The 25,080-nt window shown below is 39.8% G+C and overlaps 1 protein-coding gene across 2 annotated transcripts in view; it reads left to right on the forward strand.

The window, feature by feature from the left end:
- LOC149836903 (ARM repeat superfamily protein) overlaps positions 1-25,080 on the forward strand; it is a 178,948-nt gene that overhangs the window by 99,850 nt on the left and 54,018 nt on the right. For both annotated transcript variants that reach the window (XM_090005654.1, XM_090005655.1), the window contains 3 exons: positions 17,230-17,391; positions 19,619-19,692; positions 19,794-19,888. In XM_090005654.1, coding sequence (XP_089861780.1) covers positions 17,230-17,391; positions 19,619-19,692; positions 19,794-19,888 — 331 coding nt within the window. The remainder of the gene's footprint in view (positions 1-17,229; positions 17,392-19,618; positions 19,693-19,793; positions 19,889-25,080) is intronic.

Raw genomic sequence — 25,080 nt, forward strand, 5'->3', positions numbered from 1 at the left:
TGTAATATAGCTGTTGGACTGGTCCAACCAGCTATTGAACCTGTCCCAATGGCTATAATTGTAGCCGTTGGAGCTGGTCCAACAACTAGTTGGAGCTGGTCCAGCAGCTAGTTAGACCAGCCTCTTGTATTTTTCAATGCTTGTTCTAAGCATTTGGCCTTCAATAATAGTTATTTTTTTAATCTTGTTGTGCTCTCTCTTGGCTCTTTGAAGCTTGTATTTGCACTTTGTGCTTGTGTAGTGCCTTGGTGCCCTGTGTTGTCCCTTAGTGGACTTGTATTTGTGCTTGTGCACTTGTATTTTTCACTTTCCGCTTGCTTTCTTACATGGAAACTTCTTTAAAGTTCGTGATTTCTAAAGGAGGATCATCACAAGCTAGTTTCTCTCAAATCAAAATGGTCGAAAAAGAATCTATGACAGTGGTTGCATTCAAGCTAATAGACTCCAATTATTTGATGTGGGCCGGCACCATGGAATATCATATCAAAGGTAAAAAGTTATGGGGGTATGTAAGTGGTTCTATGTGTGAACCACAACTCATACTCACCAAAAAGGTTGGTGATCAAATCACACCTCTTAATGAAGAAGAAAAAGATAAAACAATCAACGAATACAACGATAAATTCGAAGATTGGGAAGCCAACCATGCCCAAATTCTTTCTTGGTTCCTAAATAGCATGAAAAAAAATTACCGCAAGCATAGTTAAATTAAAAAAGGCACATGAAGCACTTGTTTGTGAAAAAAGATTGGGCACAACAATATTTTTTTCAAGAGAAAATTCGAACCACCAAGTAAAGGAGATAGAGCGTGAGAGATTATTATAGTACTCTCTCACCTCTTTGGGATGAGTTATTGTTGCCTGAGCCTAAATGAGAAGGCTCCTCTATTGAAATATGGCAAAAGCAACTTGATAAGGAACATTTGTTTACCTTTTTATATGAGTTAAAACCCGAATTTGAGCAAGTTAGGTCCAACATTTTGCATAGGACCACTGAAACCTCTCTTGTTGATGCTCTTGGAGAGGTGTACCAAACTGAGACTCGACTTAGCATATGCAGTGAGGAGGTTCTCGCTGTGTCAAGACCCGGAAACAACGTTAGAGCCTACAAACCCCCTCAATTTTGGAAAAATAACAATGGAGGAAGGAAGATTATTTGTCACTTGTGCCAAGACCTAGGATACATCAAACTAGAGTGCCCTAAGCTCAAAAAGAAGGTAGCAACCTTTGAAGAAACACCCAAAAAGGGAGATGATGCCAGCGTAGAAGGAGAAGTTCTTAAGGATTCCATTCATCATCTAACAAAAGCATTACAGCTGTTCCTTAAGACATCCTCCACTTCTACCTCCGGTGCCGCCGTATCCACTTTCTCTCCTCCAGGTTCGCTCTCTTGGATTCTTGACTTGGGTTCCTCATTTCACATGACTTCTTTAGAATCCCTCTTATCCAAATACTTCAAAAGATTTTCAAGTCTCTTAAGTTAGAGTTGTTTCAAAACTCAATCTAAATTTGTTTTCAGTATCACAAATTTTTTATTATGGGTATGAGGTTTCCTTCTCATAAAAAAATGTTGGGTGCAGGATCGTCAGTCAAGGAAGCTGATTGGGGGAAGGCCATAGGAGGGAAAATCTTTGCTACATGAATTTTCTTTATCTTCTTAAAAATTTCTTTTGTAGTTTTGTTAGAAATTTTTTTTTCTTTGTGGCATCAAAGATTAGGCCATCCCAATGTATCTAAATTGACTATTTTCTTTTTTTTTTAAACTCGTGTTAAAGAGTTCATATGTAAAGACTTTACAACAACAACAACAACAACAACTACGCCTTCATCCCAAAACAATTGGGGTCGGCGATATGAACCAACAAAGAAAATCATTCTGGGTCTTCCACATGAATCCTTCTCCTTCAATCATTTCTATCCAATGCCATGTCCTCGGTGAGGTTCAAAGCATTCATATCCTTTCCTATCATCTCCATCCAAGTCTTCCTAGGCCTACCCCGACCTCTTTTAACTAATATATTTTCCCATTTCTCCATCCTTCTAACTGGAGCATCATTAGGCCTTCGCCGAATATGTCCAAACCACCGTAAACGATTCTCTCTCATCTTATTTTCAATGGGTGCAGCGCCTACCTTCTTACGTCTCTCCTCGTTCCGAATCTTATCTTTTATTGTATTTCCACACATCCATCTAAGCATACACATCTAAGCTACACTCATTTTTTGAATATGATGTCTCTTGGCAGCCCAACATTCCGTACCATATAGTAAAGCGGGCCTAATAGTCGTCTTATAAAACTTTTCCTTCAACCGCAATGGCATTCTACGATCGCACAACACTCCAGTTGCACTTTTCCATTTCATCCACCCAACCTTTATCCTATGATTTACATCTCCATCAATCATATGTAAAGACTTTATTCTTAGAAAAATGAAGAAAAACTCTTTTGTCTCTACCAAACCATTTGAACTTGTGCGTTAAGATGTATAGGGACCAACTCTAGTTATGGCAAAGGTAGGGTTATTTTATTATGTTGTATTTATTGATGATTATACTTGGTATACTTGGATCTATTTCCTTAGGCAAAAATCTAAAGTTTTTTAATACTTCAAAGAATTTCATAAAGTTATGCAAAATCAATTTCAAACTAATATTGTCATTTTTCGATGAGATTATGAAGGCAAATATTTGTCTAATAATTTAAAAAATTATTTGAAAGAAATGGGATTTCACATCAAAGTTCTTGTCTAAATACTTCTCAACAAAATGGATTAACTAAGAGAAAACACCGCCGTATCATTGAAACTACAAGGACTTTGCTTATTTCAAAAAATATTCCAAAATGGTTTTAGGCTGAAGGTGCTTTAACTGTTGTATATCTTATCAACTGGATGCCCTCATTTTCTCTTGAAAACTTGTATCCAATAGAAAAACTTTATCAAACTTCTCCAGATTTAAGTAGATTAAGTGTTTTTGGATGTAAATGCTTTGTACTTATTAAAAAAAAAGATAAATTATCACCAAAAGCCCTTGAATGTGTGTTTCTTGGTTATGCCAATAATAAAAAAGGATATCGATGTTATGATATAAAAAATGACAAATTATATATTTCAGAAAATGTAAATTTTCTTGAAAATGAAGATGGTTTTGATAGTGATAAGCCTAAGGATGATCCTGAGTATTCCTTTTTATTTGACTTGTTGCCTAAAATGGCTTCCGATGAAGTTATACATGTTGATGATATGCATATTGATGATTCGGGTGTTCCCATGGATGATACCCAAAATCTTGATGTTCAAGTTTATTCTAGAAGAACTGTTGAGAACCCAACATGTGCACTTGATAGATATATTCAAGTGAAACTAGTGTTAGAAAATCTTGTAGGGTCTCTAGACTTCCTAAAAGGTTTGTGTCCTATGAAACCTTTTCTCTTAGATATAGAGCTTGCTTTATGTTTATCCACTCATTTCATGAACCCTCAACCTACAATGAAGCTAAAGATATTCTCGAATGGATTGATGCCATGAATCTAGAACTAGAAGCTCTCAAGAAGGCCAAGACTTGGGAAATCCAATCGATACCGTTAGGAAAAAAGACCATAAGTTGTAGGTGAGTTTATAAAGTCAAAACCAATGGAGATGGATATTTAGAAAGTTATAAGGCTAGGCTAGTAGCTAAAGGTTATGCTTTAAAGTATGATAAACTATGATGAAACTTTTGCTCCTGTATCTCGTATGACTAGTGTTAGAACCCTCATTGCCTTAACATCCATTAAGGAGTGGCCCATTTACCAACTTGATGTCACAAATGCCTTTTTAAATGGTGACCTAAATGAGAAAGTATACATGGATTATCCTCCTGGTCTTGAGATCGAGAAAGGAAAAATTCTTCGATTAAAAAAATCTTTGTATGGGCTTAAACAAAACCCAAAATCTTGATATGATAAGTTTACTAAAGTTATGAAAAACTTGGGTTATAAATTTTGTTATAATGATAATGCTCTTTTTGTCAAAGACACATGTACTAACATCATTGTTCTCTTATTATATGTTGATGATATGATCATTATAGGGAGTGACAAAAAGAGAGTTGCTGAAATTAAAAATATTCTTACGAATCATTTTGATATGTCTGACCTTGGTTATCTAAGATGTTTCTTAGGTATTGAAGTGACTTATTCACCTCGAGGATATATCTCGTCTCAATTGAAGTTGGTTGCAGATGTTGTTGCTAAATCTGAAATTTCTGATGATAAGAAGGTGGACACGCCAGAGGTTATAAATGCAAAATTAAGATTGGAAGATGAGCCCCTTGAAGATTCAACTCAATACTGACAATTAATTGGATCCTTGACCTACTTATCCATCACTAGACTAGACATTGCTCATGCAGCTCACTCAGCTAGTCAATTTCAACATGCACCATCTACTAAGCATATAAGTGTTCTGCGAATTGTCAGATATATCAAGAATTCTATAACCAAATGGCTATTTCTATTATCTTCTTCTTTATATTTAATTGCATATGCTAATGCAGATTTGGGAGGTAATCCTAATGATAGGGTCTCAATTACTAGTTTCTGTGTGTTTTAGGAGACTCTCTTATTTCTTTGAGGTATAAGAAGAAACATAAGGTCTCTCTATCATCCACCGAAGCTGAATATTGTGCCATGACAATAACTATCCAGATCATTCGGTTGAGGAGTCTTTTCAAAGATATGGGCTTGGCCATCTCTAGTCCTTCAAAGATATGTTGTGACAATAGGAGTACTATAAACAATCACACCTTCCATGAACGAACCAAACATATAGAGATGGACTACCATTATGTTCGAGTTTTTTTTGCGAGGAACTATTGAATTGCCTTATGTGACTTCGGAATGTCAGTTGACGGATTTCTTCACTAAGGCTTTGCCCTCACCTCAATTTTTATCTCTTAGCAAACTTACAGTGATCACACTTTAAGTTTGAGGGGTTATATATATATATATATATATATATATATATATATTGTTTTCTGTGTTGTGTAATAGGTGGCAGTCCTCTAGGGACTGACTTATTTTTTTTGTTTCCTTATTTTGTTCAATTTTCCTTTTTTTTATATTTTTTTTGGTAATATAGCGGTTGGACCGGTCCAACTAGCTGTTGGACCAGCCCCTTTATCTTGGAGTGCCTATTTAAAGCCACTCCCACTCCCACTCCCACTCCCTCTCTTGTATTTTCAATCCTTGTTCTAAGCATTTGGCCTTCAATAATAGTTATTTTTTTAATCTTGTTGTGCTCTGTCTTGGCTTTTTGAAACTTGTATTTGCACTTTGTGCTTGTGTAGTGCCTTGGTGCCTTGTGCTGTCCCTTAGTGGACTTGTATTTGTTCATGTGCACTTGTATTTTTCACTTTTCACTTGTTTTCTTATAGTAGGATTTATTTTAAACTTTAGTTATCCCATTTTATTGAAGAGTAAATTGTATTCGATCCATGTTATGTCCATTTCCATATGATTAAGATGATCCTGAACAAACATTGCTCAATTTAGAATGTCGTAGGATTAATGAGACTAGCAAGCTAGTGGCATAACTATATACTAACATAACATCATTTCAGAATTGTTCTTTGTATTCCTATAAAAAAAATCACAAGGACTCCTTAAAGACCCCAAAACACGAATCACGAAAACCAAGTTTGGGAAGCATGTTTAAGCCCATATAAGTTTTTTTGATAGGCAAGTTGGGGAATAGCCATTGTGGGATTCAAACTCAAGACCCCTCGGTTATGATAGTGCAACCTAACCATCCATCTATTTCATTCAACCCCCCATATGTCGCCTTTTTAAGTCACAAAATAGTACTACAAGCATCATTCTCTTCATATTCGGGTGGATATTTCTTATACACCTCTTCAAGTTGGTCTCCATATAGAAATACTTTCCTGACATCTAACTAGTAAAGTTTTCAGTTATACATTGTAGCCAAAGAAAGTACCACCCTTATGGTGCCCACCTGAACAACTGGGCTAAATATATCATTAAAATCCAAACTGTATTCTGGGTATATCTTTGGCCACTAAAAGTCTTTGTACCTTTCTATACTTCCATCAGTCTTGTATATGATTTTGTACAACCAACTATACTCACTAATCTTGTTTACAAGACATGGAATAACCTTCCTTGTGTTGCACTCATATAAGGTTGAAATATCTTTATTCAGCTTATATCAAGGTTGCCAAACTAGGAAGCGGAAGCAGGAAACGATACGGGAAGCGGAAGCGGAAGCGGAAGCGGAAGCGAGAAGCGAGAAGCGAGAAGCGAGAAGCGAAGCATTTTAAAATTTATAGGAAGCGGGAAGCGAAGTATCAATTTAAAAGCAAAATATTAAAAAAAATGAAGCAATATGGTAATTGAATAGGAATCGAACAAGAAACAAATAAAAACTAAAATAAAATTGATCATTCTTATATTTCATGATTTTTCAGTAAAAGAGTTAAATTTTTGTTAAAATCTAACAATGATGGTTACTGATTTAAAGAAAGTATATGAAAAGTGAGTGAAAGCGTGAGAGAAAATACATGAAAAACATGAAAAGAAACATGAGAAAAGCATATAGGAAGCATAGGCCATGTGTGTGGGAAGCGTGGAGGAATCGAGATTCCCATGAAGTTTCGAAAGTGAGGAGTATCGCGCTTCCGAAGTGAGTTTCCGGGAAGAAAGCTTCCCACCTACCTAAGAAGCTTCCGATAACTCTGACTCTAAGTCACACAGACTCGGCTAAGGAGGCGCTGCACCCGAGTCGACACGCCCCGACACGGGTGCGGCTTTTGACTCGGTCAACGCGGAGTCAGACTCGGTCAACGAGTCGAGACCGAGTCCGTCCACATTTTGGACTCGGTCAACTTTGACCGAGTCCAAAAATGTCCATTTTGATTTTTAAAATACGTTTTGGATCCGGGTCGGGTAGAGTCCGGACCCGATCCAGATCCAAATTTTATCTGCAGCCGAACCCTAAAAGGGGTTTATCGACATGGGGAGGGGCTTACCCTCTTGATTTTGCCTCTCCCCCTCAGCCACTGCAGCTTTCTCCTACACCCACATCGGCGATCCAGACTCCGGCGACGATACGCACAGGTCCCAGCCACCGTCTCCCCCTCCGTCAACGCTCAACAGGTATGCCGACCCTCCTGCACCCTCTGCTCGCAGCCTCCCTCCTTGCACCCTCTGCTCGCAGAAGAGGGGCTTGGCCCCTCCTCGTTTCGCTTATGTCAGGCAGGCCCCTCCCCCCCCCCCCCCCCCGCACCCTCTGCTCGCAGAAGAGGGGATCGGTCCCTCCCTGTGCCTTCGATTCATAGAGGAGGGGCTCAGCCCCTCCTCGTTTCCCTTTTATCGCAGGGGTAAGAAGTAGGAGTGGGGGAAGGAGGGGGCTCGACTAACAGGTCGAGCCTTGCCCCACCGAACAACAGGGGAAACGAGGAGGGGCCGAGCCCCTCCTGTAACGCCCCAAAAATCCAGGACTTGTAACTTTTAGAATAGTTTAGAAAGCTTTGAAATCATACAATTATCAGAGTCTAAATAGTACTTCAGCGGAAAATGATATTTTTAAAACAACAAGTCGATGGACCTTGAGCGCATTACAACGTAAACTTTCATTTACCGAATTCCGCACAACTATTGAAATCAAAGGGTTTTAAAATGCAATTTCAATGATTTAGAATTTGTTTGTTGAAACCAAGAAGTTTACTAAAACAATTTTAGTAACTCAAGGTTTAATAAAAAGAGAAATTTTGAAATACACTTTATACCAAATTTACCAACATGTCCTCAGGAGCGAAACGTCAAGGAAAGAGCTCTATCTTGAACTCATCGCGCCATCGTGTCATCGCAGAGTGTATCACCTATACATCACCTGCCCATAAAATGGGTCAGTTTCACTAAAAACTGGTCGGTGCACATACAGGACGATATTGAACATAGTTAAGCAAAATAATTTAATATGTCAAGTAGACAGACAATTATATAGCAATTTAATTTCAATAGATTCATGGAGTAACTATCATGAGCAAAATGCTAAAACTATTACAAGCATTTCACTGACACAAGTAGGCTAATTATTATAAGCAAAGCACTGCATAAGCAATTTAACTAGCAAAATACTATGTTACATCAACCACACACACAATTCCATAAGTATTGAAACCCGTTGCATGCTATAGCTTTCATACGTGCATAACTCAACAAATTGTGTGATCGGATTTAAATTATGTTTCGATATTAACTGACCAAGTGGGTATGCACAAGGCACGACTCTAGAAACAACCTAGACTGATCCAGGAGTTTATTATGCTATGTATTTTATGATAACCCGGATAGCTGACTGAGTCCGCACCTAAGGGGACGGTTAGTGACCAAGAGAGAAATCCCCAAAGCAGCATAAACAATGGATGCATCCCGAACATGGAGAGCTACCACCTAGGATAATTATGGTAGTCCCTTTCCCCTAACTCCGATGACTAGGGAAACCGAGTCTTTTGCTCGTAACTGCCATTAATGGCTTGTCCATCGAAGTTTTTTTACCTTCCTGTCCTCTCTCCTGACAGGAGTTAGCGGTTCGAATGAGTACATCAGGGGTAGTTAACTGAAGACCCATTCTACATACTCTGGTCTTTCGACCCAACTCGAGCATCTTGCCGGTGAAGGCGGAAATCATCACTTATTTAGGTGATCTCAACATTTTGTTATTTGCACTCATCAAGGTTGCCACAACCTACTCATCCAATCATCGCAACGTAAGAAGACGTACTTGTCCAAAAGTACGGACGTACTTGTCAAAAGTACGACTACGATAAAAGGGATATGGTTTTACCAAAGAAACCCCAACAGATATTATCTGCATAAGAAGTAACACAACACAATTTGACAAGGTAAGTCTTGAATTCATTTCAACAATATTTTGCATATTTCATGATACGTGGTCGTCTCGGATCTCTCGTCCGATCAACAAAGTACTTAACACGTCATGCATGACTAAAAGTACGCAACACCAAAAGGGGGGGTGCGTGCGTGCGTAGGCTTCTCAAAAGGAACACCCAACACACAACTTCATAAAGATCCAAAGAATATAGGAGTACTCATTTGGCACGATTCATCCTTGAAAGCCACAATGCCCCATTAAGTCATTCACACAAGGCACAACACTATCAATCTTGCATACAAAATTTATCTTAATATCGACATGATTCACACGGCACATGACACTAAGTTTAATAAATGAAGAATGGGTCCTTCAACAGAACCTCACTCGATCACAGGCTCCTGCCCCCAATCGGGGTTATTCAAATTGAGCCGCAACTTGAATCGAGGTTATAAAACATTTCTCCCAAGTGTGGACTTGGGAAGGCCCAAATGTGATTTCGCAATCCTGCGAGTCTTAAAACTTAACTTTGCAAAAGCTGTGCATTTTGAAGAGCATTGGGTTGGCAGAAGAAAACTCGCTTTTAAAGAACTGCAATGCACAAACACAACTTTTAGTGTTTTGAAAACAAGTGATAACAGGATATGCACAAGACTACATTTTTGTAAGTACATATTTACCATAAAGGTAAGCATATACAGGTTATAACATGACAAGCAACTCTCGACTTGCGATGCCACACATCGAGGGAAAAAGCACATAAATAATACACGAGGTACCAAAACCATACCTTGGTCACTTAGATAGGCAAACACATAAGGTCATAAGTAATACATAAGACTCGAAGACGTAACTCACTCAAAGGAAATGTACAGGCAAAATCGTATGCAAGCAAACAAGAGCATAGGTATTGCACGAAGTACGAAACCACACCTAAAACTCATAAGCAACTATGCAAAATAATGATCGAAGAATGAAATTGTACCTCGATCCAAGAGCATGCAAACAAGAAAATATGCAATGCAGAAGCAATATAACTCTAAGCATGTCTAGCACGGGTGTAGATGATACGAGGCTCAGGCCGCGGAGCCAGAGCGGGGTTCGATACGAAGTCTGCAAAAGTATGAGTATTCAGTGCTACATTATTTATCATGCGAAGAAAAGAAAATCAGGCCTGTCGATCGAAAAAGAGAGAGGCAGCAGGAGTGTGCCCCTGTTGGCCGAAAACAGAAAAGCGACATGGGGCGAGCCCCTGCCGGCCGACAACAGCGGGGTGACAGGGGATGAGCCCCTGTCGAAAACAGCGAGGCGGCAGGGGGCCAGCCCCTGCCGACCGCAGCGAAGCAGCAGGGGTCGAGCCCCTGCTGACAACAACGAGACGACAAGGGGGGCCAGCCCCTGCCGACGACATCGAAGCGGCAGGGGGCCAACCCCTGCCGACAGCATCAAAGCGGCAGGGGGGACCAACCCCTGCCGACAACATTGAAGCGGCAGGGGCTGAGCCCTTGCCGACAGCCAAGAGACGGCAGGGGCTAGCCCCCTGCCGACAGCAACAAGGAGGTAGGGGCCAGCCCCTGCTGACAGTCGACAGGCGACAGGGGGCCAACCCCTGTCGACAGAGAGAGGGAGAGAGCTCGGGACGGGGTGACAGGGGGCAACCGACCTCCCGTCGGTTTCCCTATCACCCACAGGGGTGAGGGGGTGTCGCAGGGGCCATTGGTCCCCTGCCGACACTCCGACGCACCCCCAGAGGGAAGAGGGGACGACAGGGGCCTCGTAGGCCACCTGTCGGGCCTCTGATGAGCACAAGAGAGGCGGGAGGGCGCGACAGGGGCCATGCGCCGCCTGTCGGCCTCCCGGCGAGGTGACAAAGAGGGGGGGGGGGGGGGGTGAGGAGGAGAAGAGGGAGGAGAACGGCGTACCTGGGAGGCGGTGGTCGGCGTCGGCGTGGGGCGCAACGACGACGGCGTAGGTGGCGTGCGCAGGGAAGGGGGAGGTCGGCGCGATGGGGGCAAAGTGTTGTGTGCCTCCCCTTGCCCCCCCTGCAGTGCTTTTAAAGGCCTCAGAGGGGGACGATGAATGGGGAAACCCCGATGGGTTTCCCCTTATCCTCCCGAAATCGCAGGAGAGGGGGGGGGGTAAGGGTGTTGCGGCGCTCGGGAAGAGGATTTAAAATCCTCTTCCTGAGTCGGGTTATTAAAACCCTAATGAAGAGGGGCCGGTTTATTAAAGCCCGGGTCCAACACAATTTTTTTTTTAAATGTGGGTTTTACACTATGTCACACGGACTCGGCTAAGGAGGTGCCGCACCCGAGTCGACACACCCCGACACGGGTGCGGACTCGGGTGCGGCTTCGGACTCGGCCCGGACTCAGTCAACGCCGAGTCGGACTCGGTCAACGAGTCCAGGCCGAGTCCGTCCACATTTTGGACTCGGTCAACTTTGACCGAGTCCAAAAATGTCCCTAAAAAACCAATTTTTTATATTTTTTATTTAAAAATATATATAAAAAAAGGCACAGTGCAGACTGTGACTGTGCTGCGTGACTGTGACTGTGCACAGTCTGTGCAGTGTGCACAGTCACAGAGCCTGTGCACAGTGCACAGTGCTGTGCCTGTGCACAGTGCACAGTGCTGTGACTGTGACTGTGCACAGTCACACAGACTGTGCTGTCAGCTGTGGCATTTTAAAAATAAAATAAAATTATATATATATATATTTTGCCGAGTCCCCGTGTCCAAAAATTTTAAAATTGTGCCGCACCCGTGTCGCACCCGCACCCGCACCCGCACCCGCACCCATGTGACATAGGTTTTACACCTCCTCATTTCCCTTTTGTTCGACAGGGGTAAGGAGGAGTGGGGGAAGGAAGGGGCTCGACTGACAGGCCGAGCCTTGCCACGCCGGACAATAGGGAAACGAGGGGCCGAGCCCCTCTTCTGTGAATCGAAGACAAAGGGAGCGGCCGAGCCCCTCTTCTGCGAGCAGAGGGTGCAGGGAGGGGGGGGGGGAGGGGTCGGCTCGGCCTGTCAGCCGAGCCCCCTCCTTCCCCCACTCCTTCTTACCCCTGCCGAACAAAAGGGAAATGAGGAGAGGCTCGGCCCCTCCTCGTTTCCCCTGCTGCCTTTGGCTTTTTGGCAAGGGCAAAGCCCTTGGCACTGATAAGGTTCAGCAGGGGCTTGCCCTGCCCCTCCTTTTTGCATTAGATAGGGGGTAGGCCCCCTATCTCGAACCTGGTTTGCAGAGGAGGGCCTGGTTTGAACCTGATTTGCACAGGGGGAACGAATCTGGAGCTCCTATTACTATTATTTTGAAGTGTTTATTAACTTTATTTTATTTACTTATTTTCTTTTCAGTTTTCACTTTTCAGATATAATGACGAGTTCTAGCTGTAATGTCAATACATTTGGTTCAAGTTCTAACCCTGCATTAGAAGTTTCTCAACCACTTTGGAGGCTTGTGACAAAAGGGGTAAAAGCTAGTAGTGGTGGTGGTAGAAATATGCAGTTTCAATGTAATCTATGTAAGACTGTTTTCACAGGTTCGTATACGCGTGTGAAAGCACATCTTTTGCATATTCGTGGTCAAGGAATTAGGACATGTTCTGGGGTTGACAAAGACATGTTAAAGCAATTAAAAAAAGAACAAGAAGAAGCTGAAAAGAAGAAAATTGCAGAGATGAGAAGCGATTCGATTAATTTGTCTTTTCCTATTGCTAGTGATATACAAGAAGAGCTTTTAAAGAAAAGAAAGATGGAAAGCAATAAAATAATACAAGCGTCATTAAAAAACACGGCAAGAGCAGAAATTGATAAAAAGATTGATTGATTCTTTTACTCAAACTCAATTCCTTTTAATGTAGCTAAAAGTCCATATTGGAAAGATATTATTACATCTTTGGCTAATTGTAATTTGAGTGGTTATGTGCCTCCTAGTTCAGAAAAACTAAGAACAGACATTCTTGCAGAGGAAAAAAATAGAATTGAAGACTTGTTTGAGACCCAAAAATGTGCATGGAAACGACATGGAGTGTCGATTGATGGGTGGACTGATATACAAAGGCGACCACTGATAAACTCCATTGCTTACTCACTTAATGGGCCAATCTTTTTTAAGACTGTTGATGCATCTGGAGAGTATAAAGATGCTGAATATTTAAAGAGATTATTTGTCGAAGTGATAAAAGAAGTGGGTGAAGAAAGTGTGGTGCAAATCATTACTGACAATGCTCCAGTTTGCAGTCGTGCAAGAATGAATTTGGCAAGTGAACATACATATTCACATATTTTTTGGACTCCTTGTGCAACACACAGTTTAAATTTGGCACTTAAGAGTATATGCAATCTATTAAAAGATGATACACATGCACGTGAAATATGTTTATGAATTGAGCAAATAGAGCATGATGTTCGAAATATTAGAAATTTTGTTGTAAACCATCATCATGCTCTTTCTATATTTAATAGGCATTCTGATCTCAAGTTACAAAGTTGCTGAAACTCGTTTTGCTTCTCTCATTGTTATGATGAAAAAAATTAAGCAACTCAAGAATGCATTGATGATGATGGTGGCTGATCAAGATTGAGATTTTTATCGTACTGAAGATGATGTCAAGGCTCAAGCTATCAAAAAATGCATTTGTGATGATTTTTGGTGGGATAAAATTACATATTTTGTTGAATTTACAAAGCCTATTTGGGAAATGTTGAGAGAAGTTGACAGAGATGTACCCATGCTTCATAGAATTTATGAAATGTGGGACAATATGATTGAAAAAATTCAAAGTATCATTTTTAAACACGAGAAGAAAGATATTGTACTTGATGATTCAGAATTTTACAATCATGTAAATTCAGTTTTAGTGAGAAGATGGGATAAAAGCAATACACCTTTGCATTGCATGACACACTCTCTTAATCCAAAATACTATGTAAAAAAATGGTTGACAACATGTGTTGGTTGTGTTTGTCCAAATGAAGATCCTGAGATATCAAGAAATAAAATGATATGTTTGGGAAGACTTTTTAATGATCCTCACATGTTTAAGGTTGTAAATAGTGAGTTCGGCAAGTTTTCTATTGGAAGATTTGATTCTTTAGCAGCACTCGTGGCAAGGGACGAGGAAGATCCCCTTAATTGGTGGGCAACATATGGATCAGAGACACCAAATCTGCAACGTCTTGCAATGAAGTTGTTATCCCAACCTGCTACATCATCTTGTTGTGAAAGAAATTGGAGTACATATGCTCAAATTCACAACATTAAAAGAAACAAACTCACTAGTAAAAGAACAGAGAATTTGGTTTATGTTCACTCAAATCTATGATTAATTTCTCGCCGCACCAAAGAAGAGTATAGATACTTTTTTTTTCTTTGTATTCAAAGTTTGTGTTTAAATATTTGTATTCAAAGTTTTAAGTTAGATACTAATATAGTCATTTTTTGATGCAGTTGTGGACCATCCAAGAATTGGGATGTAAATACAGAAGATTTTGATTTGGAGGGAGAACATAATTTGCATACTCTCAACATAGACTACCTCGATCCTATTCTTCCCTCTAATTCAGACGATGAGGCAGATTTATGATAAGTTTTGTTGTTTATCACACTCACAAGCTTCTTTATGTGTTATATTTTGGTAAGTTTGTGTTAAGAATTGCTTTTTTATTTTTGCTTTAAATTTTACAATCTTTATGTGTTAATTTATTGTTATATATATAATTATATATATTTTTCAATATATATATATATATATATATATATATATATATATATATATATATATATATATATATATATATAGCCGAGTCCCCGTGTCTAAATTTTTTGGAATTGCACCCCACCCGCACCCGCATCCGCACCCATGTGACATAGCTCTGGCTTATATCCAGTGCTTATCGTGCTTCATGGGATGTTACAGGCTCTTTCCCAACTTCTAAGTTCTAACATTGCTGCAAATGACTTAAAATATGTGGAAAATGCTTCATCCCTTACTCAACACTCTGGTGGGTGTTTTATATGCATGGATTTTCTCAATTGGACAAATGAATGTGAATCATTAGGCCACTACATGGTCAAATCATCACCTGCAAAAAGAACACTAGGCTGTCTTGAAGTTGACACTACATCCATAGCTGATGTCCCAGCATGCTGCCCAAAATTCTGAGGCTCCAATGATGATATTCCAATGTATACAAGTGTTTTGAGGCCTTATAATATGCTGTGCACCACATATGGTGCTTTTCCTTCTACCATATACCTCTTGATAAGAACGAGACCCCTTCTAATGTACTGGGCAATGATATGTTCTCATCATTTTTAGGTGCATCAGCATGTCAAGTGCTCCATATCCCCAAGGATGTCATCTCTCAATGATGGCCAAGTTGTTGATAAGCGTTCCAGCCTCAATGCCATTTCTTTTCTAGTGGAATCTTATTATATTTATCTTCATGAACTGTGACATGCCTTGAGATGACTGCACACTTATCTCTGAATTGTAGCACCTGTTGCCTTTGTAGTCATCATCATACCTAATAAATTTACACATGTGGTTTAGGAGAAAATTTGTCATTAGTAGCATCAACATGTATAAGGCATAGGATATCAACAGCACATCTACAATAATCAGGATAAACACCATGCAAAATGTCATTAGTTGCCTTTGTAGTCATCACTGAGAAGGATTGTCCTTCCAAAGACATCAAAGGCATATGATTTATGAGATACACCAATGAGTGAAATGCTTCAATCTACAGATCTAGCTTCATACTGACCCTCAATCAACATGGCAATTCTAACCATCAGTAATATGACAATGCTTTCTCTTTGCAATGCAATTTTGAGCGTCCTAGTCATGACATCTTATGCAATATGCCATTATCATTTAGGTACTTACCACAACCATCACTTTGTAGGGGAAGGTTGTTTTTCGGAAACTGAATTTCAACATATGATTCACACCTCTGAAAAGTAAACTAGACTTGGTCCTTGGTTTTCACAAAGAAGATCCAAGTTTAACATTTATAAATCCACAAAGATTGCATAGTATCAAGATTTTGACATAAATATAACAAGGGCTCATATCCAAACACCAAAGTATATTGATTTAAAACAACATGAAACTCTTTTGTTAGATAAACCAAATAGAAGTTCATGATTTACAAATAGGGATGCACACTAGCTGAGCTTAGGATGGCTTGGCTGGGCTCGAATAAAAAAACTAGATGTTCAAGTTCGGCTCGAGCTCGTGCCAAGCATTTTTTATTTAAATTTTTTTTGAACTGCAATGAAAACAGTGGGTTCGAACTACCCACCTTCTCCGTGGAAGGCTAACACCTTACCCCCGTCTGAAAAAGGCTGCTTACTATGTCAAATTTGCAAGCGTAAAATATACATATACTATATTATGTGCATTATATAACTACGCAAAGCGAGCTTAATCGGGCTAATTAAGCTCAACTGAGCTTGATTGCCTGATCAAGCTCTGCTCGTTTTGTGTACCGAGATTGAGTTTGTGTTCAAGCTTGGCTCATTTATCTACCTGAACGAGTTCGAGCTGAGCTTAAACGAGTCAAGCTTGAGCCGAGCCCGAGCTAGCTCGGCTCGTTGTGCATCCTTACTTACAAATGTGACAACTTTAATAAGAAAATTACATTTTAGATGTTTTACTCGATGGACTAAGCCCTTCATTACAAAGAATTTCTAAAAGGGCTGAGTTACAATGGCCGAATCTCATAAACCATAACTCGACTTCTTTACTCAACTTGTCTAGACTAAACAAAAGAAGAGAACATGCAAAAGAATAGATGCCATCTTGTTACCTACTGCTGTTGAGTGCAACAAGACAACTGCCACGTGATAGGCATACACCTGCGCAAGAGCAAGAAGGGGGCAGTGGCAAGCTTGATGACAAACCGCAAGAGCACTATGGAGCTTGTGCATGTGGAGTGGAATGCTGCATGGGGCAGGCACATGAGGCGTTGCAGTGTGTGATGGGAAGTTCATGGATTGACTCTGTGGCTGCTTGAGGATATGACTCCTGTATTGAGAAGAATGGATCTAAGATTGTTATTGTGTGAACTTGCAGGCCTTTTCTCATGATAATTGAAATGCTGTGAATTGCTTTTCTTTTTGTTTTGTAGGCTTGCCAAGTTCGCTTGTTTTGTATGATGTGGCATGCTGAAATAAATCATTGACTGCAGTTCAGGATTTTCATATTTGATATTTTATATCCTCTCATGGTTTTTGTTTCATAATGAAATTACACCAACTATGCCAGATGATCTTTATTTAGCTGACAACTTATGGCATTTTGATATGTTTGTTCTTTTAGGCACGTATACGGGTCTTGTCGCTCATTGCAAAATTGTTTTCTACTTCGGCTGCTGCTGCTTCAGCTGTTCACGATTCTAGTCTTCTTGACCTATTAGTGGCTGAAGTCAATAACTCACATGATGTTCTTATGACCCTAAGCACCCTTGAGGTCTTATATGAGGTAGCATGTTTGCTCTTCTCTTTTTCCGTACCTTTTACTCATTCTTTTCTCATCAGCAATGACATGATTTTGTGAAGGTCTCATCTGTTTCTTTCGAAAATCATTTGGTAGATATAGCTTGCATGTTTATTTTTTCTTTTATAGCAAGCTCACCTCTACACAGAATTATTTAATGCTGTTTTTTGTATGAGTTCAAGCGTATCTTTTTTTATTCAGCCACAACATTGGGTGGGTTAGACAAAACCCTTTCCCCCATGTGCTCTTTTTTTATGTAGAGGTCCCAAATACTCACAGGACTGACTCTCTGGAAGTCAAGCCCAACCTGGTTACCTTCCAGTTTGTTCAGCACCAACAGTTGATTTCAAGTCCATAACTGTGGCCTTTACTGCCAATCTGGGTAAGATACCTGAAACTAGGGGTGGCAATTTCTGACACGACCCGCCAACCCGCCTCTTAGGCGGGTTCGGGTTGGGCTTAAGCCAACCCGTTTAATAAACGGGTCGACCCGCGTAACCCGTTTATTAAACAGGTCGGGTTCGGGTTGGGGGTATGCCAACCCGCCAACCCGACCCACCAACCCGTCTGCCCGACCCGCCAACCCGACCCGTCAACCCGCCAACCCGACCCGCCAACCTGCCTACCTGCCAACCCGATCCGTCAACTGCCAACCCGACCCGCCAATCTGACCCGCGAACCTGAAAACCCGTTTACCCGACCCAACTCATTTATTAAATGGGTTGGCGGGTCGTGTCGGGTTACCCGTTTATTAAACGGGTCGGGTTCGTGTTTGCCACAGCTGACCCGTTTAATAAACGGTTCGGGTTGAGGTATGCTGACACGCCAACCCGCCAACCCGACCCGCCAACCCGACCCGATTGCCACCCCTACCTGAAACCCCTTACGTCCCTGCCCAAATCTGGAAACTTTGGTGTAGGGCATGATGAAACATTTTTAATGGCCTGTATCCTTCTGATAAAGGTATTGATCCAGAATGCAGATGAATAAATTTCTCTACTGATCTGATTTCTAGCAACACGTGTAACTGGTTTTAGAGATAGAAGGGACACAGCTGACAATAGCATCATGGGTTATGATTCAGTAATGTCTAGTGGTTTGTAATGAGAAGTCCAAGAAACATGCGTCCACGAATCTCAAGAGCACAAACACAAGGCACAAGGGCACTCACAAAAAGCCACTATGGGCTCACAAACATAGGCCACTAAGGGCACCAAAGAGAACACTCACGACACTTGAAAAATTAATATTTTATTAAAGAGGCACAAAATATGCATTAGTTACAAGAGGGGGAGAACCCCTTTATATGCAAAAGTGTGGCCACAACTAGCCGTTAGACTAGTCCTAACGGCTAGTCAAAGCTGGTCAAATGAGCAAAAAATATAAGAAAATAAAAATACAAAAAAGGAAACAATGATTTACATATTTACAAAATAAATATTTATAGAAAAAATAGAAATAGAAATCTCTCTCTCTCTCTCTCTCTCTCTATATATATATATATATATATATATATATATATATATATATATATATATGACACACATTCATAGTGGTTAGGTCTTGAAACAGATTTGAGTGCATGAAAAGGAGCTCCCACAATATGGACCTGTCCAGTTTTGTAATTTTCCCTTTTGTACCGACAAGGGTTTTATGCCCTTTGTCATATATATAGCCGCCTCCTTTGAGAAATGGGTATCAGAGTTTCGAGTGTATTGGGGACGGGTTTTGAGAGTTTTGTATCTCGCCTCTTTTTTTTCTCATATTTTGCTAGTGGATTTTTTTGCTCCTTCGCCTGTGGATGTAGGTCTGTGTCCAAACCACACAAATCTCATGTTTTCTCTTGTTTTCTTTCTTCTCTCTATCATGTGGTTTGCTTCGTATTTGTTGTGGTTTTGCATAACACACACACACACACACACATATATATATATATATATATAGGTATATATAGGTACACACACCCATGAACCAAGTTTTTTGAAATTGTCGCGTTGCACCCTCCGCACCCGCACTAATGTGACATAACCAGATACTATGAATGTTTAATGCATTTTTTTATTCTCCTCCTGACTCAACGTTTAGGAAACCTTTCTGTTTTGAATAGTTATTTTTATTCTATGAAAAGCTTTTTGCTTTTGCACCTTTTCTCATTCAAAATTTCTTTGTTACTCAAAAGTTTATGTATCTGATGTGTCTTTTGTGAAATCAGTTAGCATCATCACCACATGGTACAGAGTGTCTCTTAAGAACCACTCTTCTTCAATTATTGACGTCTCTGATCAGGTTCTAATTGAATATAATGAAAATTTGACAGCTTGCAACTCGTATTTCTTTCTGGACTTCTTTTTTACATGTACAAGCTAATGGAGTTATCTCTGATGCAGAAACTCAACCGAGTCTGTACTACGATCAATAGCAATTATGATATGTGGAAGATTGCTTTCTTCTGATGATACGTTCACAATCATTGGTGAATCTAGTAAGTATTGGTTTTCTGGGGTATGGCTTCCACTTCTCCAATAAGCTATTCACCAGTTAATAATTACTTGCACTTTTCTATTCTTTTGCTCTAGGAAATGAATAAAAAATAATTGAAAGAGATTAATCTATAAAAAATAAGTTAAACCGCACATTCTTATAAGTTAAATATCTAAAAGTCTGGTCCATCCTGTCCTAATTTTGGAAAAATCCATGTATCCACATTTATATCTGTGCAATGCAATGCAACATAAATCCTTGTCTCTTTTGATAGACAAGAAGCGTGCTATCTGGTTTTCATGGATGATTTCTGACAAAATTTTGTGAGCAGCATTGTTCAAGGCCATAAAGGAAAGCGTGTGGGCTATTTATTTAACAAGTTGCAAGGTTAGGCAGATGCAAGATGTGCCAATCAAACTTAAGGCGAGTCATATGTCATACGAAAAGCAAATCCAGAAATGACAAAAATGAAACTTTTCCAGACCCCCCCTCTCTCCCCCAGGGGTAGGCATTAATGAATGATAGGTGTTGGTTGTAGCCATATGACATGATAACTGAGCAAATTGTCTGGCATGTGCTCGTTAAAATGAAATGGAGCATACTCTGATGGTTCTTCAAACATAATAAAGCAATACTGTTTGATTTTAGTGACTGGGGATGGGGCTTAAATGAGATGGTGAGTATGGAAGCTTCACACAAATTCTAGGTTAATTTAGCTAGTGTTTTTAGGTTATAAAAACTTTATTTTTAAGGATTTTGTGATGAGAAGCATCAGCTCTCTTTTGAATAATCTCCATCATAGTGATTGCCTCTAAACATCCTAATGATTTACTATATACACTGATCAACCACTGCTTTTCTTATACTAGTAACTCAGCTGGAATATCCTGTTCAATAACACAATTCTTGTTGATATGTGATTGATAATGTTTCACCCTTATCACACTTTCATCCAGAACCATTTATTTTATTAGTGGCTCTAGAGGCTAGTATTGCCCTGAAACACAAGAAAGATGACATGTCTTCGGCATGACTTGAACCATTTAAAATTTCTCATTGAGCAAACGATGCATTTTTCATCAGTTGGAATATGTTCATTTCTAGTTGCAGTGGTAATATTAGAGTTTGCTTACTTTATCAAATTGTACAAATGGTACTTGTGACTTTATTTTCGTGCTTATGTTTGAACATTCTTCTTGACCAGTTCAGTGTTCCTGTTGTTTCAATAGGATAAAACTTTAAAGAGAAAATGAGCCTTCAAGCACACACAAATGTCCACCAATAATCCAAAGTGGATGAGCACTAAGGGGCCACTATTGGCACATTCACAAATGCCACAAGGGCACACACCAAAGAAAGACACACAAGTAAAAAATAATATTTTTATTAATGAATCAAGTATGCAAGAAACATACTTTCAATGGGGGGAGATCCCCTATTTATATACAATTGAGAGAGGGATAGGAGTAACAAAAGTGAGAGAGGACCTCACTAGATGTAGTCTAACAGCTAGTCAGGGTCAACATTGTTGACCAAAAATAATAAAAATAACAACAACAACAACAACAACAACTACGCCTTCATCCCAAAACAATTGGGGTCAGCGATATGAACCAACAAAGAAAATCATTCTGGGTCTTCCACATGAATCCTTCTCCTCCATTCATTTCTATCCAATGCCATGTCCTCGGTGAGGTTCAAAGCATTCATATCCTTTCCTATCACCTCCATCCATGTCTTCCTAGGCCTACTCCGACCTCTTTTAACTAATATATTTTCCCATTTCTCCACCCTTCTAACTGGAGCATCATTAGGCCTTCGTCGAATATGTCCAAACCACCGTAAACGATTCTCTCTCATATTATTTTCAATGGGTGCAACACCTACCTTCTTACGTATCTCCTCGTTCCGAATCTTATCTTTTATTGTATTTCCACACATCCATCTCAGCATACGCATCTCAACTACACTCATTTTTTGAATATGATGTCTCTTGGCAGCCCAACATTCCGTACTATATAGTAAAGCGGGCCTAATAGTCGTCCTATAAAACTTTCCCTTCAACCGCAACGGCATTCTACGATCGCACAACACTCCAGTTGCACTCTTCCATTTCATCCACCCAACCTTTATCCTATGATTTACATCTCCATCTATTTCTCCATACTTTTGAATGATAGATCCCAAATATTTGAAAGAATCATCCACCGGTATTTCTTGCTCACCAAGCTTCACTACACTCTCATCACTACTTTGTTGCTTACTAAATCGACATTCCATGTATTTTGTTTTACTCTTACTCAACTTAAAACCTCTTGCTTCCAATGTCTGTGTTCACAATTCTAACTTAGCATTAACCCCAACTCTAGACTCATCAATCAAAACAATATCATCAGCAAACAACATACACCACGACACATTTTCTTGAATTGATCTCGTAAGCTCATCCATCACTATAGCAAATAGGAAAGAGCTTAAAGCAGATCCTTGATGTAACCCAACCGTTATAGGAAAATTGGTTGTCACCCCTCCACAAGTGCAGACATTGGTTACTACTCCTTCATACATATCTAAAAATAATAAAAATAAAAAAACATAAAAATATTACAATGAACAAAATATTATATATATATATATATATATATATATATATATATGAACTGAAATATGTAAACCAGCAAAATATGTAAACTAGTATGAACTGAGATTTTCATAGGGTTTTTGCAAATCTAACCCTGCAGATGCATTCGGCGTGGTCCATTTGCTTGGAATCGACTATTGGATCATCATAATCTGATCAAGAAATGTGATTTTGTATGCTTGAATATTTACAAAAATTCTAAGCCATTGATTTTCAAGCCTTAAAAGATCCTTATACATCGTAATCGGATGATCTAAGAGTCTATTTCTATAAAACAAAGCATCTAGATCGTATCCGTACGGTGAAATTTAAAAAATAAATAAAAAAACCTATGAAAATCTCGGTGTATACCAGTTTACATATTTTGTTGGTTTACATATTCCAGTCACCCATATATATATATTAACATTCTTCAAACTTACGGTATAATGACCGAAAGTTTGCTAAGTGAAATCTAGGAGCCGAGATAGGTTTGGTGAAAAAGTCTATCAATTGGTACTTGGATGTGGCATAGGGCAAATCAATGTTTTCTTGAAGCTATTTCTCTCATACATAGTGACATTCCATTTTAATATGTTTTGTTCTTTCGTGGAACGTATGGTTGCTGGTAAGGTAGATTGCACTTTTGTTGTCACAACACATCTTCGAAGCTCATGTTATTTGAATTTCTATATCTGCTAACAATCTTCTTAGCCAAACCACCTCCATCGTAGTCGTGGTCATGGCCCGATACTCGACTTCTGTCAACAAAACCGAGACATTCTGTTGCTTCTTGCACCTCCACGAGATCGTAGATTCACTTATAAAAACACAAACCCGTGGTTGAGTGCCTATTATTGGGACCACCTCCCAATCAACATCAGTATAAGCGATTAAATCCAAAGTTGATGAAAGAGACAAAAAAGGCCTTTAGAAATAAAATTCTTAATGTATCTAATGATTCGTAAAATTGCTCCCATGTGAATGGATGTAGGAGCATGATGAAATTGGCTAGCTGTGTGGACAATATGAGTTATGTCCAGTCTAGTGATCGATAGGTAAGAGAGTGCTCCAATCAACTGTCGATAAGGCATGGGATCATCAATCCTCATTTTGACATTTGTAACCTTGGGAGTATCAACTCTCTTATAATAGGTAATGTCAGACTTGAACACAATATCAAAAGCAAATTTAGATTGAGATATACCATCTTTGTGAATAACTTCAATTCCTAAAAAAATATCTTAAAAAACCTAAATCAGTCATTTCAAAATTATTTTGAAGTTTTTTGATATTTTTAACTCCCTATTTGTCTCTCCCTGTGATGATCATGTCGTCCACATACAAAAGAAGAATGATAGTATCTGCATTGGATTCCTTAACAAACACAGTTGTGTCACTTAAGCAAGATCTAAAACCAATATCAAGCATAACCCTACTAAATCTATCATACTATGCTTTTGGTGATTGCTTCAATCCATAAAGGGCCTTACCAGATGGTGCCTCTATGTACACATTTTTAACAAGTTCCCCATTAAGAAACATTTTTAACATCCATTTGGTATATGAGTCGGTTCCTAATAGAAGCGATTGCTATAAGAATCCTAACATTGGTCATTCGGGCAACATGAGCAAAGGTTTCCTCATAATCTATCCCATATTCTTGGGAATATCCTTTCGCTATTAATCTGGCTTTATATCTATCCAGGGTCCAATCACTCTTAGTTTTTATTTTATGTACCCACCTACATCTTATAGGTTTCTTTCCTTGTGGAATATCTTGAAGTGTTCAAGTTGTTCCCTTGTGACTTACATTATAAAGTTGCGTCTAGAGTCTGTTTTGCTTTTGTTGAGTCTGATGTAAGCTACCCAGTTCAGGTGAATTAATACCCCGAAGGGACAACCTGTATACTTGAACTGTAAGAGGGCTACGGGCTAAAATTATGAATGAATCAAATGCGTTGAGCTTTCTTTTGTTCACCCTTGTTGTGATTGCTTCTTGTGATTGCAATTCTTCTCCCTCTATTCTCTCTTGCTCTCTTGCACTCTAATTACAAGCTTCCGCGACTAGCAAGTGAGCGATAAGTAGGCTTGCGGCGGTGAGGAAGGACCGTCGCACCACGCTGGCCTATTGAAGGAAATAGTCCCGTAACAAGTGGTAGCAGAACTCGTTCTCGTGTTGGAGAAGGGACTCTGGAGTCAGTGTGGACATACGCGCCGACAGGCTACGATTTGTGAGCAAAACATCGTGTCACTCTATCAAAACTTGCGTAACACCAAAGGCAAAACAGTTGCCGACGTTGAGGAGATGGGTTCACCTCGAGGCCAAGAGCAGATGACTGCAACTGTCAACAAGCTGGTGGAAGATGTGACTTCGCACGAAGAAGTGATTTCACGTGCAATTGAATCATTCGGTGGACTGAATGATGTGGTGGCGAGCCTGCAAGAGCAGGTGATCTTACTGGTGGAACAGGTCACTTCGTTGATGACAACAATGGTCGACTTGCAGACTGAAGTAGGGGAGCTTCAGTTGAAGAACCACACATTGCAACAGACAATAACCCTAAATGGGA

The sequence above is a fragment of the Nuphar pumila genome, chromosome 5 (genome assembly GCF_984573655.1).
Source record: "Nuphar pumila chromosome 5, dmNupPumi1.hap1.1, whole genome shotgun sequence".
NCBI lineage: Eukaryota > Viridiplantae > Streptophyta > Magnoliopsida > Nymphaeales > Nymphaeaceae > Nuphar > Nuphar pumila.